At 42.1% G+C, this 18,833-nt stretch overlaps 1 protein-coding gene across 1 annotated transcript in view; it reads right to left on the bottom strand.

The window, feature by feature from the left end:
• Positions 1-18,833, bottom strand: part of LOC134863090 (dynein axonemal heavy chain 5-like) — a 123,159-nt gene that overhangs the window by 45,201 nt on the left and 59,125 nt on the right. The window contains 11 exon segments of the mRNA XM_063881360.1: positions 1,997-2,107; positions 2,392-2,523; positions 3,196-3,336; positions 3,668-3,733; positions 4,808-5,044; positions 5,676-5,768; positions 6,316-6,522; positions 6,704-6,871; positions 7,396-7,497; positions 7,689-7,823; positions 7,942-8,031. Coding sequence (XP_063737430.1) covers positions 1,997-2,107; positions 2,392-2,523; positions 3,196-3,336; positions 3,668-3,733; positions 4,808-5,044; positions 5,676-5,768; positions 6,316-6,522; positions 6,704-6,871; positions 7,396-7,497; positions 7,689-7,823; positions 7,942-8,031 — 1,482 coding nt within the window.

The following is an 18,833-nucleotide window of genomic DNA, read 5'->3' as shown; positions in this document are numbered from 1 at the left end:
GAGGGCTTTAATGGACGGAATAACGTCAGCGGCTGTTGCAGATGATGAGCTGATCTGTTGCGTGAGCTCCTCGAATGGGGCGAGGAGGGATGTCATATTCTCGATTAGTTTCCACTGGTTACTAGTGAATGAACACGGCAATTCATAATCAGCGGCATAGGCAGAAAGAGACAGTTTCTGTTCCAAGAGACTCTGGAGCATGTACAAGCTGCTGTTCCATCTTGTTGGGACATCCTGTTGAAGTCTTTTGGTTGTCTGGCCGAGTTGCTTCTGAATATCATGAAGACGGGAGTACGCTAACTGGGAATGTTTAAAATGCCCGACGATGCGTCTCCCTGAACTGATAATATCCGAAATACTTCGCTGTGACAGTACTCCCTCAGAGACAACAAGCTGTAGCGTATGTGCCATACATGGTAAGCTGGGCAAAGCTGCGTCTCTCATGGCTTTTTCCATGTTCCGTGCGTTGTCCCTTAAAACAGCACGGACTTTCTCTCTTGGGATGCTCCAGGACTCAAACATACGCCCGAAGACTCCTGCTAAAGCTTCGGCTGTGTGAGACCCCGTGAATTCTTGGCAGTGCAGTACGAGGTTGTGTCGCTGAAAGTTCGGGTCGATGAAATGCGCTGTTAAACTTAACATCGACATAGGACATGCACTCGACGTCCAAATATCAGTTGTAAAACTGACTGATTTGACATTGTCTTTCAAAAGTCTGTCGATGTGTGTGTAAACGGTCTCGTAAAGATGAGGGAGACATACATCCGTCAGGTATTTACGTCCAGGGGGGGCATAGCGTGGCTCCAGGAATGATATCAACCGGCGGAACCCCGTGTCTTCCACCACAGAAAGAGGCTGCTCGTCAAGTCCAATAAATTCCATGAGCTTTGTTGTAATATCCCTCCACCTTTTACTGTCCCTGCTGTAAGGCTCCAGACGTCTAAACGTTTCACTGACAGTGGGCTGAGTGACGGCGGCCGTCTTTTTTTTTGTCCGGGCTTGTTCCTCATACTCGCCGTATTCTGTTATGTGGCGCGTTCTCAAATGTCGGATGAGGTTAGTTGTATTAAATTGTCGTTGTTGTTGACCACCTCTTGGTATTTCGGCGTTGCATATCTTGCAAACAGCGAGTTTTACATCTTTTTCGGAAACTGTGAAAAAATTCCAGACCGGAGAACTCATGCTGCCTGTGCCAGCCTCATTCATGAGAGCGGATAAACAGTCGCAGGTTAATTAGCCACGCGCTGGAATGCGGGAAACAAAACAGTCTCATATAATATACGTCACGCGCAGAATGTCTCCGGTAAAAAAAAAAATATATATATATATATATATTTGCGATCGGCTTTTCTGATCTGCACTTTGAGAGCACACCGATCAACCTGTTTAGGATCAATATCGGCCGATAACGATCTGCGGCCGATCGATCGGAGCATCCCTAATAAACTCCCTTTGGAGGGATCGTCGGGATTTTAGCCTTTACAGACCATTAACATGCACAAAAACCTGTACAACACACTACAGGAAAGGGAAAAAAAAACCAAAATCATAACAAGGCCTCCTAAATACTGATTTTAGATTATGAATGTAACCAAACACAAGCAAGTAGTTTAGTTGCATTAGTAAAGCTTTTAAACACATTTTTAAGTTGATTTTGTTCTCTTCCTTATAATATACTGTAGAAGTTTATTTAAAGAGAAATCTGTACATTTCCTGTGAACATGGTGTCTTATTTTGAAAAGAAAGTGTGAATTTAACGGTGTACATTTAGCATTTCCAGCGAAAGTTGACGTTTTTCTTTAAAAACACTTGAGAGAAAACTGACACTGATGCGAAATGGGGCCGTGGGGCTTTCATTGCGTAAGCGAATACTGGTCAAGTCTACTGGTCTAAATGTGTTTTTAGCATCACTTTTAAATAGAGAAAAAATGTTAAAATAAGTTGCTGTTTGGACGAAACTGCATCATGACCAAAGTGGTATAGGAATAGTGATTACCATGAAGAAGACCAGGTCCATGGCTCCGCCCCTCACCGTCTCGTTGTACTGCAGCTGGAAAACAGATAGCCGCTCTGCCAGGGCGTCCAGTGACGGGATTGGCTCATACACCTGTCAATCATATATATTTTAAAAATACAAACACAATGCTAAGCTAAATAAATGCATAATTTGCTCACAAGGTGTCCATTTCAGTCGCAGAAAATCTGATAGATTTTGCGTGTTAATTAGCCAGAGGACAAACTATTTTTATATTTCACAATCTTTGTCACACTGAATTTTGTTAAATGTGCATGCAAGTCTTTTGAAATATCAATATAAATATATCGTCTATTCAGCTGTATTGTGTTGATGTTTTGCATTTTATAGGGCTTTAAATCTGCAGACTCGAGGACCTTTGGAGCCTCCAGATCGCGGTCTTCAGGTTCTTCTCCCGTCGCCTCTGGAGCTTCACGCAGGAAGTCTACGAAGAAGCTGTCCCACTGAGCGTGCTCAATCACAGCTTTTCCATGATCCTCTACTGTGATCTGAAGAGTGAGAAGGGTTTGGATAAAAAATAAAGTAGCTTTCAAATAATCAACCAAACTTTGCAGATGACAAGTGTTAACTGTAAAAAGAAGATGTAATTACATTCAACGAATTAGCAATTTGAGACCAATGTGGGACTATACAAATTTCAAAAATGTAATTGAGTATATCTAAAATTGTTGATAACAGTATTATTTGTTCGAAGGCATAATATAAAAACAATAAGATAGAATGCCAATTTTTCTGTTTGAACACAATGGAAAACATGACATGATCATTGAGAGAAAATGTGTTTTATTATTTCCTTTAATAAAGCTTTACTTACTTAATGGTGAACACCAACACATTTACTTTTAAAAGTTATTTATTCTGTTCACTTCTGGGATATAACAAGAAAAAGGACATACAAACTGTAAAATACTAGCCTTTTATTATAAATCGTTTTCATTTTTTTATTTGCAAGGCACTTTTATTCATGCATTACACCATCATTTATTTCACCACACCTTCCTATTTATTATAAATGTTTTGTTTATCTGGTGTCTAATTTTACTACGTATAAATATATGATATATTTAAACTGTATACCTATTTACGTCACTATCAAGCTACTAAATGATGTCTAAAACGAAGAAGAAAATCATTGATCAGCAGTATAAAAACAGACACACCTTCTCCATGATGCCGTTGAAGGTCTTTCTGTCGCTGTCGTCGATGAAGCGGTCGGCGATCACTCGACAACACTCATGATGGAAGAGCGCCGAGAGGAGCGCAGAGCTCTGACACACCTCCGACCTCACCTTCAGGATGCCCTGAATACATCACACACTAATCACTCTTCCGTAACAACACAAAACTATTGGAAGGAGGAACATTTGTGTGTATTGCTCCATCCAAAACTGCAGATTCCACACTTCAAAACAACTGACAACAAATATTAGTTTATGAGACAAATTACACAAGACTTATTTAAATAGACATATAAATGTACAAATCAACAATGACTAATAACAATGATAAATAGGAGACAGGAAATTAATAAATTCAAGATAAATAAATAAATGATGTATACATGATCAGTTTTTCCTGTCAGATGTACAGTATGTAAGCAAAAATAGAAATGAAAGTGACTGCGTTTTCTACCTGCCAGATTCTGCTGAGGTCCCTCAGGTTGAAGATGTAGTGAAACTTAGCAGGAGACGGCAACATCTAAGGAAACACAGTAGCTTTCATAACGTGTTCAAATTTGGTAGGAACTGGGAGTCAAATTGCTGAAAAATAACTGATGAGAAAATCTGGAAATAGGTGCACTAGGCCTTCAGAATAAGAGTAATTATGATTGTGCACAAGAGCAGATTTGAGAACATATTACATTACGAAAAACCTGTATGCTGCACTTAATCAGAGGTGGGAGAAGTACTCAGGTCTTGTACATGGGTAAAAGTAGAAGTACCAGAGTGTAGGAATACTTTGTTACAGTAAAAGTCCTGCAAACGAAATGTTCCTCCAGTAAAAGTAGAAAAGTAGTAGCATCAACATGTACTTTAAATACACACAGTAAAAGTAGTGATTGTTTGATTGGTCCATTTCAGAATAATATCTCTGATATGTTTTATAATGATTGATCATTAAAGTGTTCTCAGAGCTGGTAAAGGTGCAGCTAGTTTTAATGGCTCTGTATACTGCAGGGTAGCTGCTGAATTTACTGCAGGTGAACTACAGTCTGATTTAAGGGCTGATTATATATCTACCATCATTCATCCTAATCTGTAAAGTAACTAAAGGTATTTTTAAATGTAGAGGAGTAAAAGTACACAGTAGCATAAAATGGAAATACTGAAGTAAAGTACAAATACCTCAAAATTGTACTTAAGGAGAGTACACCACTGCACTTAATAATCTTATAATAAACTACATACTAGATTGTGTTTATGTCAAAAGTACAAGAAGTGCTGATTGTCGGCCAGTAGAGTATTAAAGAACTACGTTTTAGTATTATCTCTTTTAACGTGACAATTATTTAATGATGCATGACATGATTTGGCAAGTATTCAAATTAAATAACAAATAAAAGGACTACTCTTGCTTGTATTAACAGATGACTTATTACTTTTATTTATTACATATTTATAAATAAATATATCATATGAATGATTACCCAAAAAGTTTCAAAGAGAATCCAATTCACAATATTGACATATATTTTATAAATTCAGAAAGAATAACGAGTTTTTTAATTCAATGTCACAAAGAAAAACAGTTATTTGAGATAAAGTATTTTACCTTGGCCTTCACTGCCTGCCACACCCGTCTGGTGGTCGGCACGAGGGCGGAGGCGAGGGCGCAGACCCCGACCGGGAAGCCTCTCTCTGGGCAGAAGTGTCCCTGAGCCACGGTGCCAAAGATCTTATCGATGGAGGAGTTGGAGGGCAGCGTGCAGTTAAAGATGGAGAAGTGTCTCTTCAGACGCTCGGGGATGTCGTTGCGACCGCCGCCCGGGTGGATCATGGCGGCCACCAGCTGGTAAGGGTTATTCAGATGTTTACTTAGTCCAGGTCGAAAAGTTTTTACAAGCACGATAAAACACACTAACTAGCTTTTCTTAAAAATGTGAAAGAAGAAAAAATGTGTCAATTTTCATCACCCTTAAAAACCCTTACACTTAATATAACTTATATAGTTATTGTAGGGATTAAATTGGCTGGTCCTTTTCATTATATCTACTTTAATGAATATATGACTTCTCTCGTCAGTCTTTTGAGAGTGGTGAAAATGTCCTTTTTGAGGATAAACACAGATATGTATTTATCAAAGCAGAACATTTTGTGAATCCATCCTACACAGCACCCTCTGGAATATAATTCTACAAACATTTTAAAACAACATTTTTTGTCAAACCTCATCTTTATATGACATTGTGCACAAATAACGTGTTGAACTACAAAAAGCTGGGGATTTAAATGTCTTGTAAAAAAAATGTTCTGGTGATTTCTGCTAAAAATGTATTTGTTGCAACTTGGATACAATTATATGTGTGCTTTCACTAGCTAACATTTATAATTCATTTTAAAGTCAAACTGAGGTTTAAACATCATTTCCGCTAAAGTGGTTTTTCTGTGCCTCTCAGGTGTGTCAGCCTCCATGTTGTTACCTGAACGTCCACCACAGTGATGAACTCCCCGGGGCGATCCAGACTGTACAAGCCTCCATGCTCCATCAGCTGACGCACAATCTCATTGGTTATCTGAGGAGAGCGAAGAAGGGGTTGAACACAGCTCTATGAGGGGGTTGGCTACTGTGGTGTCAGGTGGACGTGTATCAGAAGCATAAAAATGCAGTTTTTTTACTTCATTTTAAGGAAGAAGATGAAAATGATAAGATAATAAAATGAATTGTGTAATTGTTTATCTACAATTGCAGTCTAATATCAAAAGTAACATACAGTATATAATACGTACAATAGTCATTCTTTTTTATTTTGAATCTCACATGACATGTATTGAATGGAAAAGGACAGGAATAGCTTTTTTTAATAAAAGTCAGAATAACACATTTACTTTTGTATTCATGTTTTGTCATTTACTACAAAACTCTAAAACCACTTTTGGCATGTCCTCCCTTTTTGTTTCATTAAAAAACATGTACCATTTAAATAACTTTTTTAACATTAGAACTTGTTTTAAGTATAACTCTAAAATTAATGTCCATTTACATGAATGGTTTATAATGTACACTGTCCCTGTTGAATAAACTAAAAATGATAATGAAAAGAATGAGTCTCTGGAGCCGACCTGGTCTCCCCATTCGTTAATGACGGGCATGTTGATGTCGTCTATGAAGACGGTCATCCTGCGCCCCCCCGGCGGCCCATAGGTGGCGCCCATGCGTTTGTCGATGTAGCTTTCGATGGTCCTCTGGAACATGGCGGGCAGCGTGGCTGACGAGAAGTTCAGCGTCTTACTGAGGTGCTGCTCTGGGTTCAGTTTGCTGGTGTAGCCCTGCAGGGGGCGCCGCAGAGGGGGACACGTAGCATTAGCATTCTCTACTCAACTTGAGTTACATTTTAAAGAAGTCATGACTTTTATGGAGTATTTTAAGAAAGCATTTCTTCTTTTACTTAAGTAAAAGACCTGAGCACTTCTTCCACCTCAATAATGTGTCAAATACTCGGTTTCTCACTTTGATCATGACGGTCTTGGCGGTGCCCTGCTCTCCGATCAGCAGCACAGCCTTCCTCTGCTTGACGATGGTCTGCAGCAAGAAGTTCGTCCTCACGTTGTCCACATTTGGGACCAGAATGGACGAGTAGTCTGGGACATGATCTTTGGGGTAAACGTACTCTGGAACCTGCATCAGGTCGATATTAAATACAGAAGGTGCATCATTGATTCAGAAATAAATCAGAGAAATTATAAAACTACTAATTATTTGCATTTTATGAATTTTCTGAAAAGAGCAGCCAAAAATATCTAACGTAATGATATTTTCCCCGAGTTAAAACTATCAACCAATAAACCCTGATCATAATCTTACTCACTTCATTTGTTCTCGGGGATGCAAAATAATATAAGATCGTATTTAAAAACAAACAAAAAAGAAGATACACACACATAGAGAAGTTGAAATGAAGCAGTGGACCTTGTAGAACCGTATAAAACAATATGTATAAATATAGACAGTAATGTAGTCATTTAAATTAACATTCTGAATAATTATTTTTTAATATTGAGCGGCTGTTACAAAATCAAATTTCCACCAGGGACATATCATTTATTCTGAAGTGTTTGGGGGGAGTTAAAGTGTCCTCCTTCCATGTGCTCAGTGTCAGTCTGATGGAGACATGTGTTCAGTCAATAACAGCGTGCACAGACCTTGTTGGACCAGTGCTCCCACTGCCCCTGCTCGCTGACGGTGAACTCAAAGATGGTCTGCTCGTCCAGAGTGAGCGGCAGGTCCAGAGACGAGCTGTGGTGCTGCAAACACAAACAGGAAGTGAGGGACATGCAGAAGACAGGCCGCATGATGCAAAAAATGATAGAGTTAGCTTATTACTTAATTTAAAGAAACATAAGCACACTTTCAAAGAGATTTGGAGGTATCTCAGCTCAAACATGACGAAAATAAATAAGAGCCATCTTCAACACCTTAAGGTGCATACACACACCTTCAGGAAGGCTTCCATTTTGGCTCTGTCCTCCAGCTCCAGCACCGCTCCCAGAGACCACATGACCGCAAACACAAACAGTCGACCAAGGTCACCATGGCAACCCTGTTTATCATCGAGCGCAGGGAGCAAACCCTGAAAGCAGAAATATAAAAAATACTTTTGTATGTTCTCAGATGGTTACTTCCTGTCCTTAAACTCCACATGTCTGTGCTCATGGTCTATGATTGTGTGATTGACTCCTGGGTCTTACCTGCAGCAGGTCAATGGTCTGCCTGATGTACATGCACTCCAACACCTGCATCTTGGGAGACACAGCCGTGGAGACAAAGTCCAACAAGTCCTGTAGAAAGAGCAGAAAAATACAGTAAATTATACATGTTATTTCATTCTAGTCTTACAGTACAATACAACATATAACCAGTAGTTCTAAAAAAAGAGGAAATACTCTTAAAATACTCCATCACAAGTTAAAGTCCTGAATTGATAAGGAACGGTGTGATAAAATAATATTATACATTTACAATTAAATATATCTTTTTTTTTATTTACATGTACAAGGAACATGAGGTCATCATGGGTGATAGTTAAAATCAAAATATTCTTTTACACAGTCATACATATTAGGGATGTCCCGATCCAGGTTTTTGCACTTCCGATCCGATACCGATATTGTATTTGCACTTCCGATCCGATACCGATACCGGCCGATACCGATACCGGCCTATCCAAGCATGTATTAAAGTTTAAAGTTATTTAGCCTACTAACTTAGTTGTCAGACTCATGTTGAAAAGAGTTTTCCTGTTTATTCAGGGATAAACACAACATTGACAAAATTATAAATAACAAACAGAAATGGCATCAATTAACAGTAAAAAGTGCAAATAATACTGTAAACTGTACACAGTTCACTCACACTCTTAGAGTACAGTATACAAACACCCGCACCCTGCAACACTCAAACACAAACTCAAACACAAACAGTCACACAGACGTGCACTTCCAGTGTAAAGTGCAAATGCACGTTCACAAATACAGTGAAAGACATGTACGTTGGGTGCCTGTACTTATGTGACGAGATAAATGATCTCAGAGAGGTACACAGGCTGAACTCACAAAAGGGACAGCACATACAAATACAAGCATACACCAAAGGGACAGAGCACAGACACACACATTTGCTGTCCCTGTACATAAAATGTGTGATGTAGTGACACTGTAATGACAGGTTTGGGTCTGAAAGAGTGTGGGCACCAATTAGCCAAATCAGTGAATTAGTGTGGAGACAGAGAGAGAAAAGGGACATAAAAGAGGCTCATTAGCAGTCTCCATTTACATTACAAATAATACTGTAAACTGTATTAAGAAAGCAAATCACACAAACAACCTGAGTAGAAAATAGTCTAGTAACTCAGCATCAGTACTCTGCTCTTGAACAAGTGTAAACCAAGGCTTTAAAAACAATCAGTGCAAATAATATTGTGAACTATTTAAAAACAAAAATGACTTCTACTCCCCAATCTCCTCCACACTTTGCTGCTCCATCTCAATCTACACACTCCCTTCAACTGTATGCCCTGGCTGCAGTCCGAGCATGATGGGGAGATTCTTTTTTACAAAGACGTTGCCTTTTTCATATTGGCCGCGTTATCTCTTTGAATTACATGGACCTTCTTTTTGTCAATCTTCCAAGCACGTAGCATATGTTCCATTGCGTCTGTGATGGCATTCGCTGTGTGTGAGCCTCTAAACTCGCGCGCATGTAAAACAGCTCTCTTTGGGGTGAAATCCGGCCCAATCCAATGTGCAGTTAAACTTAATAAAGACAAAGGACGGTGATCACAGCTCCATATATCAGTTGTGAAACTCAAATAATTTGCACTCTCTATCTGTTTGGTAATGTAATCTGTAACATCTTTGTGAATCAGGGGGATCGTTTTTTCAAGGATGTAATGACGGCTGGGCATGTTGTACCGTGGTTCCAGGTGCTGGATGGTGCGTCTAAATCCCACTTTACTCACGAGAGATAATGGCTCGTCATCCAGAATGATTTCCTCGGCAATGACTCGTGTTATTCCCTGGGCTTTAGCACTGTTCAGTGGCAGTATGTCACGCTTTGCAAACGTTTGTGCAAGAGTAAGTTGTGTTGGACCTTTCTTTTTCTTTTCTTCTGTTTTCTTTAAAAACTCCTCATGCTGTTTATGGTGGTATTTCGCCAAATGCTTAATAAGATTAGTTGTATTAAAATGCCTTACAACTCTACCACCACGCTTGACTTTATTGTGGCAAGTTTTGCACTCCACCTCTTCATCTTTTACGTCTTTTAGGGTAAAGTAATCCCACACAGCCGACATCTTTACCGGTAACTTCAAATGGCCAGGACACCTGTGCATAGACATAATATTATTATTATGTCTATGCACCTGTGGGTTAGGAGATGCACTCGTGTGTTGGTGTGCTGGAAAATGCGGAGCGGATATTAGGGAACAACACAGAAAAAAGTGGAATGGATTATTTAAATCGGTGCGCTGGAAAACACGGACCGGACTTTTTTAAAAAAAAAACTGGATCGGGAGTCTGTGGATCGGCATTTTTCCATGCCGGCCGATACGCATTTTTTTGCAAATATCGGCGGCCGATCCGATCCAAATATCGGATCGGGACAACCCTAATACATATATACACATACATCATAGCCAAATGTCACACTATTCAAGGTGCATACACGATCCATTTTTCCCAGCGTTCCATACAATTCTCCAACTGAAGTCTTAAAACAAAGGTAAGTCTCTCCATACAGTACATTTCTTGAATGATCCCATGCCACTGGTTCAATGTTGGAGTATCTGGTTGCAACCACCTTCTGGTTATGGCTTTCCTACCACTTGCCAGAAGAATCTTCAACAGGTACCTGTCCTTACGTAGGACTGTTTCTGTGATTTTACCGAGATATAAAATAACAAAAGAAAAATCTAAATCTATCCCTATTATTTTATTTATCTCGGTTGACACCTCCCTCCAAAATGACTGGATTTTCGGACAGGCCCAAAAAACATGAAAGTGGTTAGCCATAGGGGTACCACAGTGTCTCCAGCAGAAGCCTCGGCTCTGCGTGCCTGTTTGTAGTGCTGTTAATTTAGGAGTTATGAAAAATCTCACTACATTCTTCCAGCCGAACTCTCTTAAAGATCTTGAATTTGCAGTGGTCGCCTGTGTCTCACATATTTCTAATCCAGGTCTCTACTGATATTTGTGTATCTGACTCCTTCTCCCATTTTTGTTTAATGTATAATGTAGAGTGATTTTTAGAGGCTTGTATACTTTCGTATATTCTTGAGACCAACTTTTTACTATCTTTCTTGTTATATGCCTCATGAAATATAGAAATTAAATTGTATTCCTTCTCCTCCTTGATTTGTAATTTTTTATTATAATAGTCTCTGACCTGCAGGTATCTATGGAAGTCCTGCTTCTCCAGTCCAAATGTGGCTGAAATTAACTCATAACTCTGAAATGTGCTGTTTGGGATGAGGGAACAAAAAGAAGTGATACCTCTCCTAACCCACTGTTTAAAAACCCCGTCCAATCCAGCAGGTTCAAATTCTGGATCATATGCTATCCAATTCAAGACTCTAACCTGTTTCTCTATTCTTAACTTCCTCAAAACCTTAAACCATAGCTTAAGAGTGAATACAGTCCATTGATTCAAGCTGTTATAATGTATTTCAGCTTGGTTTTTGTTTCCTATTATAGATTGTATTGGAATTTTTAACTGAGTAGTTTCTAGGCACTTCCATTTAGATTCATAATTTGGAGAGCACCAGTATACTAAGGGTTTCAATTGTGCAGCATAATAATAATCCTGTAAACATGGTAGAGCTCTTCCTCCCTTCTCTTTTTTCAGCTGCAGAGTCTTGAACTGAACCCTAGGTCGTCTACTGTTCCAAATCAACCTTGAGATCCAGGCATTCCACTCATCAAATTGTTTTTGGGGTAGAGATAAAGAAGCCGTGGCAACACATTCATTTGAATGATTTCTACTCTATTACTCATATCCAGTGGGAGGAGGGTCCATCTAGAAACATCAGATTTGATCTCTTTATCAATGGGGCCGTAGTTGTTTTCAAAAAGTTTTGACATATCTTTAGTAAGGTTTATTCCTAAATACTTTATTTTGGGCGAGTCCCATTTAAAATGATATTTCCTTTTAGTATCTGGGTGGGGATTATAGTTAAATGTGAGGGTTTGGGTTTTTGGATATTAAGCTTGTATCCAGAATATAGATTATATTTTTTTAGTAGGGACATCAATTTGGGGATGCTTGAGTCTGGGCTTGTAATAAAAAGCAGAACATCATCCGCAAACATACAAGTCTTATGTTCTTCTCCTGTAATCATAGTCCCCTTTATCTCGGAGTCCTCTCTAATTGCTTGAGCGAGGGGTTCAATAAATAATGCGAATAGGGTCGGACTCAGGGGACAGCCTTGGCGTGTCCCTCTTTTCAAATGAATAGTTTGTGACAGGTGTCCATTAACCCTGATCCTGGCTGGTGGAAAGAAGTATAACGCTCTAATACATTTAATAAAACCATCTTTGAAGCCGAATCTTGCAAGTACCCTGTATAAATATTCCCAACCCACCGAATCAAATGCATTTTCGGCATCTAGGCTGATTAACATTGCACTGATGTTTTCTGAGGTAATATGACTCACCACCTGTAGTGTTCTCCTTAAATTATCCTGTGTCTGTCTGTTTAATACAAAGCCTGTTTGGTCTAAATCTACCAGCTCTGGGACAATGGATTCCAGTCTCTTAGATAGGATTGAAGCAAATAATTTATAGTCTACATTCAAGACTGATATTGGTCTGTATGAGCTGCATTCCTTTTTATCTTTTCCTTTTTCGGGATGATAGAGATAACTGCTTCCTTCCATGATTGGGGGGTTTCCCCTGTTCTCAGTGTATGGTTGAAACAATTAAGCAGGACAGGTATTCACTCAATCTCGAAATGGCTTTGCTCAGTTCTTCTGCTGTTATCTCAGCCATAATTTCATTATTTTGTTGTTCTCCTACAGATGGTAAATCTAGTGAACTTAGACAAGTCTCTATTGTTGTAGTATCTGCCATGGCCGGTTGGGTATATAGTTCCTTATAATATAGTTCAAAGGCATGTTGAATGTCCTCTGATTCACTGCAAACCTTTTGTGTCTTGGGGTTTCTAATCTTATAAATCATATTTTTCTCACGTTGTTTTCGAATCCTCCAAGAAAGTAGTTTCATTGCCCTATGCCCCGTCTCATAATACTTTTTTTTGGTAAATTTAAGTTGTTTTTAAATTTCTTCATCATATATACCATTTATATCCTGTTTAATTTTGTTTATTGTAGTCTAATGACTTCATTTCCTCTTGTAGTTCAACAAGTTTTCTCTGTTTTTCCTTTTACGAAAGGCTGTGAGGGCAATAATTTTGCCTCGAACAACTGCCTTTGCTGCATCCCATACAGTATTTGGAGACACCTCTCCATTATCATTATTTTTTAAATATGTTTTGATTTCCTGTTGAATCTGTTTCTGCACTGTTTTGTCATTTAAAATGCTCGTATTGAGTCTCCAAAGTGTATTTTTCCGTTGCTTAGTTAGGTGCAGGGTTAAGTACACCCCTGAATGATCAGATACATCCCTAATCCCTATTGTACAGTCCCTGACTCTGTGCCAGTCTGATTTATACATAAATAAATAAATAATCAATTAGTGTATATACAGAGTGACACGGGGAATAATAGGTGAATTGTTTCTCTCCTGGATGAGACTCTCTCCACACGTCAATCAGACCCAGCTCTGCAAGCATCCGCTGGACCAAAATGGCATTTGGACTTTTCTTTTGGTGTTGATTAGATGTATCTAATTTTGGATGGAGTTGGACATTAAGATCACCACCACAAATTAGAATTCCTTGTGTTTCCAAAGCTATCAATTCGAATAGTTTCTTGAAAAACATTTTTTTCCTCCCTGGGGGGGGCATACACATTAAGTAAAGTTACTTCTTCATTGTCTAATTTACCTTTTACTAAAACAAATCTCCCTTCCCTGTCTTTCACTTCTGAAATAAATTCAAAATGTACTGCATTAGGGATCAGTATAGCCACTCCCCTCCTACAACCTGATTTATGAAATGAGTAATAGGTATTTTGAAATCGAAATTTTTAAAATTTTTCATGTTCTAAAGGACAGATGGTTCTATTTCATCCCTACTGACCACCAGAGGCGGTGCTTTAAGAACTGGATATGTCCATCTTGCGGATGCGCAGGTCGAGTACCAATACCAACAAAGTCACCTGTGACCCCACGTGACACCAGGCTATATCTGCCGGTGTCATCAGAGAATCTGTTCCTTTTCATCTTCTCGCTACGCGGGTACCGTGGCTACAGGTTGTAGCCTACAGCGTTCGGCTTGAATTAAGGAGCGTAGGACACATAGCCGGCTGCGTGCAGCTTCGCGACTGATCCAGTCGGAGCCGCAAGTTGCTACTCGTCCTCCAGAGGCTGTGGCCGGCTGTGCAAAACTTCGACGGACAGGTTTGTGTCGACTTTGTTGGTGATGGCAGTAGGGTTGGGACACGATTTTCGAATAGTCGAATATTCGTGACACGTTCGAATAAAGAATACTCATTTCGAATGCCGCATTGATTGTTTTTTTTTTATTTATTTTTTATTGTATTGCCGCATTGACTAGTAGGCCTATTGATTTGCTTTCCACTGGAAAGCAAATCAAAAAAGATACCCCCGCCTGGCAAAGTTGGCGAGCGCCTATTTGTGTGTGCCTGCAACGTCCGTGCCGTCGGAGCGCGTGTTCTCCGCTGCCGGCTTAATAGTTAATAGGCTGCGCACACGTCTCCACCCCGAACACGTTGACATGTTGATTTTTCTGAATAAAAATATGCAATAGGTTTTCGCTATTTTATTACTATTCTATTACTTTGCTATTTCTGTTAAATCCATTCGATCTCGTTGCTGAAACTGTTTCACCCGGTTCCGCCAAACAGGCAGTTAAATGAAAAACAGCGCAGCGGTTGCAATTATAAAACTGTTTGTTTGTTTGTTGTCATGCTGTAGCTGAGATAAATGCTCAGGGAATATGCCCATTTTACCGTTCTGTAATGTTTTTGTTGATTCAGTAAACTGTTTGGTTAAGTCTACTCTTTCTGTCGTGTGTGGTGGTTGAAGGAGGGGGATGTCGCACGTGAGCGCGCGTGTGTGTGTTTTTTTTTTTGGGGGGGGGGGGGGGGGGGGGGCTCGATTTTCGAATAAAATTCGAATGTTGTCTAGCGAATTTCGAATAGTGTTTTGGACTGAAAGTCACATCCCTAGATGGCAGTGTCCCCTCTCCCGCTCCCAGTTTAAGTTGTCGTCATTGCTGTCTTGTCTGTGATTTGGCTTAGCCATCATTAGCGTCGAGCTTCCAGCTGTAGCTGGGCTTCTCTTTAATTTAGTTAGCAGTAGCGTGGCTCAGCCTAACTACTCCGTTCTTTATTATTGATAAGCACTGGGTTTGTATCCGTGCCGTTTTTTCTTTAGAAGCCAATTATCTGATTGTTTATATCAACTGGTGAAGGCAGTGCTCTCGCTCCCGCTCCCGGTAACATATTACTTTGATTGTTTATATCAACTGGTGAAGGCAGTGCTCTCGCTCCCGCTCCCGGTAACGTATTGCTTTGATTGTTTAACTCAGCTGGTGAAAGCAGTGTTCTCGCTCCCGCTCCCACGGCTGGTAATGTGGGTGTAGCACATTTGTGTCTGCATCCCTCTTTACGTTCTGCGATTAGTAGCAGTATTTCGAGCTACTCTTTCCGTTCAGCAGGTAACTGGAGTAGGCTGTGCCCTCGCTCCCGCTCCCGGTTACCTTGCACCTGGCTACCTACATGATGGCCCATTCATGTAGCGCCTGTATGGCTTCCCTTGAGCCCGAGGACGGCCATGACCGCTGCCCCTCTTGCCTCGGTCTCGAGCATTTGAGGGAGGGTCTCACACAAGACGCCTGCATGAACTGTAGTTTCATGCCTCGGGCGCTCAGGGCGGCTAGAGTCACAGAGTTGGAGCGCCTGGCAGCAGCCAACGCACACCTCTCCTTGTCACAGCTCCCTCCAGCTCAGTCTGGCTGTTCCCAGCGACTTGACAGAGCGAGGGCTATGGTGCACCCCCCAATAAGAGGGCTAGAGAAAGTAGGCTCTCTTCCAAAGTGGACCAGTTAGCCGCTGACATGGAGCAGATGAAGTCGCTCCTCTTGGCCCTTCAGCCAGGGGCAGGTGTGGGGGCTACTAGTTTGCCCCCTGGCCCCCTAGTTGCTGCACCTCTGCTTGAGGATGCCATGTCGCTAGCAGCCTCAGCTAACCTCTTCAATGACGAGGGGGAGGACGAAGCCTTGCTTACTCCCGAGGAGACACCTCCATGGCAGCCATTATGTGTGCAGCCCTGGCACGCCTGCAGCTTCAGGTTCCGCAGGCCGACTCGGCTCAGACTAGCGCCTTCTTCAGGCGTAGCCCTGCCCCCGTCACTCTCACTGTTCCTCCTTCAGAAGAGTACCTGAGGGAACTCCATGCTTGCTGGGGAGACACCAAGGCCCTCTCCCGCTCTGGATCTGATGCCCGGACCTTGGCTGCCATGCAGGATCCAGCGAAGGTGGGGCTGGGTCGCATGCCATCCGTTGAGCCTGCCATTGACTCCCTGATTCTGGCTCCTGATGAGGCTTTGAGACCTGATGCCAGATGCCCTCGGCCTCAGTGCAGGGTCACAGACGACCTGCTCTGTAGAGCCTATGATGCAGGGGCACGCATGGGTCGTATTGGGAACTCCCTCTCGCATTTAATGCTCGCCATCTCGGCATCCCTGCAGCAGGCTCCGGCTGAGCCTTCTCTGCTGGGCCTTAGTGATGCGTCACTGCAAGCCTTTGCCCTTATGTCTAGGGAGTTGGGACGAGTTATGTCCTTATTGGTGCAGACTCGTCGCCAGGTCTGGCTTGCCCAGTCACCTTTGTACGGGGACACAGGCTCCTTCAGGTGGCCCCCCTCTGGCCGGGGAGGGTGTGGTTCCCACTGCTGCACAGTCTCTGCTGCAGCCCACCATGGCGTCTCCCCATCAGGAAGGACCTGCTGTCACAGCTCAGGGGTCAGGTCTGGCATCCCGACCCTCATCGTCTTCAGCTCTGGGCTTGGCCTCTGCAGGGCCCAACCCACCACTGAGTGACCGGCTGTCAGGGGAACTATCCTGCATGCCAGAGCACCATCCACTTGGGTGCAGTACGAGTGCAAGTGGAAGCTGTTCTCCCACTGGTGTATAGGCAAGGCTGAGAATCCAGAGCATTGCTCTGTGGCCTCTATTTTAGAGTTTCTGCAGTCTCTTCTAGATCGTGGACGTTCTCACTCCACTTTGAGGGTTTATGTTGCTGCTATCTGTGCCCGACATGCCGGAGTCGAAGGCGCCACAGTGGGGCGCCACAGGTTGGTGTCCCGCTTCCTGAGAGGGGCCTTAAGGCAGCGTCCCCCTAGCACCCTGAGGGCTCCTGCTTGGGACCTACCCCTGGTGCTGGATGCCCTATCGTCTCCTCCCTTCGAGCCCCTGGCCCAGGTGGGGCTTAAGTGGCTTTCTATGAAGGCAGCATTTCTGCTTGCCATAACCTCAGGTAAGCGAGTTGGGGAGTTACATGCCCTCTCTGTGAGCGATACATGCCTGAGGTGGAACTCCGACGGTTCAGGTGTTGCCCTTTGGCCTAACGTGGCATTCCTGCCCAAGGTGCTTCCACGAGCCCACTTCAATCAGCCTATCCAGCTCGCACGCCTTGGTAGTCATCAGGAGGATGGCACATCTGAGTTGCTGTGCCCTGTACGTGCCCTAAGGGCGTACATTGATGCTACCGCCTGTATACGGCAGTCAGAGCAGCTCTTCGTTTGCCATGGCGGCACTAAAACGGGTTGTGCTCTCTCTAAACAGCGGCTGTCCAGTCAAGTCATCCAGTGCTTAAAGGACCGCCTCTGGCAGTCAGTAGGGATGAAATAGAACGTAAGTTACAGCTGTAACTATGGTTCTATGAATCCCGGATGACCGCCAGAGTATCCTCGTTTTTTTCGCGAGAAGATTCTGGGAACAGATTCTCTGATGACACCGGCAGATATAGCCTGGTGTCACAGGTGACTTTGTTGGTATTGGTACTCGACCTGCGCATGCGCAAGATGGACATATCCAGTGCTTAAAGCACCGCCTCTGGCGGTCATCCGGGATTCATAGAACCATAGTTACAGCTGTAACTTACGGTCTCTTTCCAAAAAACTACCTGCAGCTTTTCTCATTTCATTTTAGCTATAATTTTACTCCTTTTGATCAGATTATGCAGCCCATTGACATTTAGTGTGACAATCTTATATTCCTGATGATGCATATACTCTTTTCAACCTGTATACACCTGTGTAACATTACCCATGATATCCCGAACAAGAACAGTGAACAAAAAAACTGAGAAACAAAAAACAAAGACTTCCAAGTCCGAAGTTCAAATGAAACCTCAAATTGAGAGGAGATCCTCGAGTCCATCAAGGGCCTCTCTTCAGCATCAGAAGAGATACTGAGCACCGGTTACATTCTTTTAAGTCAGTTTCTCCATAACCGGTATAAAGTTCCATCTGGTCAAGAACAGTAAATAATGATATTTATTAACTTTGTAAATTGGAAGAGAGTTGACAAACACGGGAATTATCTTTCCAGGTAAAAGGATAAATTGAAAACTTTTAATCTAATTCTTTTAGTAGACTGAAAATTAAGTTGTAAGCATTTTCCGCAATGTGTGGAGATGTTTACCCTCAGGTGTTTCACTCGCCAGCAACAGTTGCTCCGGGTGGAGCACGCTGAAAGCTCGTAGTCTCTAACGAACATCTTTCTTTCTCCACGCCGTATGCAGTACCTGATCTTTCAATCTGAACTCGAGGAAGCAAATCACCAGTGATCTCGGCGGTGCGTCTTGGGGAGGCTTTGGGGCAAGGGCCCGGTGGCAGCGCTGTATGCCGAGGTCAATATCCGCGACCGGCGGGCCGACTTCTGATTTTATGAGCTTCGATACAAACTCCGATAGATTGGGCCCCTCCGATTTCTCCGGTATT

Source organism: Eleginops maclovinus, chromosome 4, assembly GCF_036324505.1.
Source record: "Eleginops maclovinus isolate JMC-PN-2008 ecotype Puerto Natales chromosome 4, JC_Emac_rtc_rv5, whole genome shotgun sequence".
In the NCBI taxonomy this organism is placed as follows: domain Eukaryota; kingdom Metazoa; phylum Chordata; class Actinopteri; order Perciformes; family Eleginopidae; genus Eleginops; species Eleginops maclovinus.
This window is presented reverse-complemented; position numbering and strand designations above follow the sequence as displayed.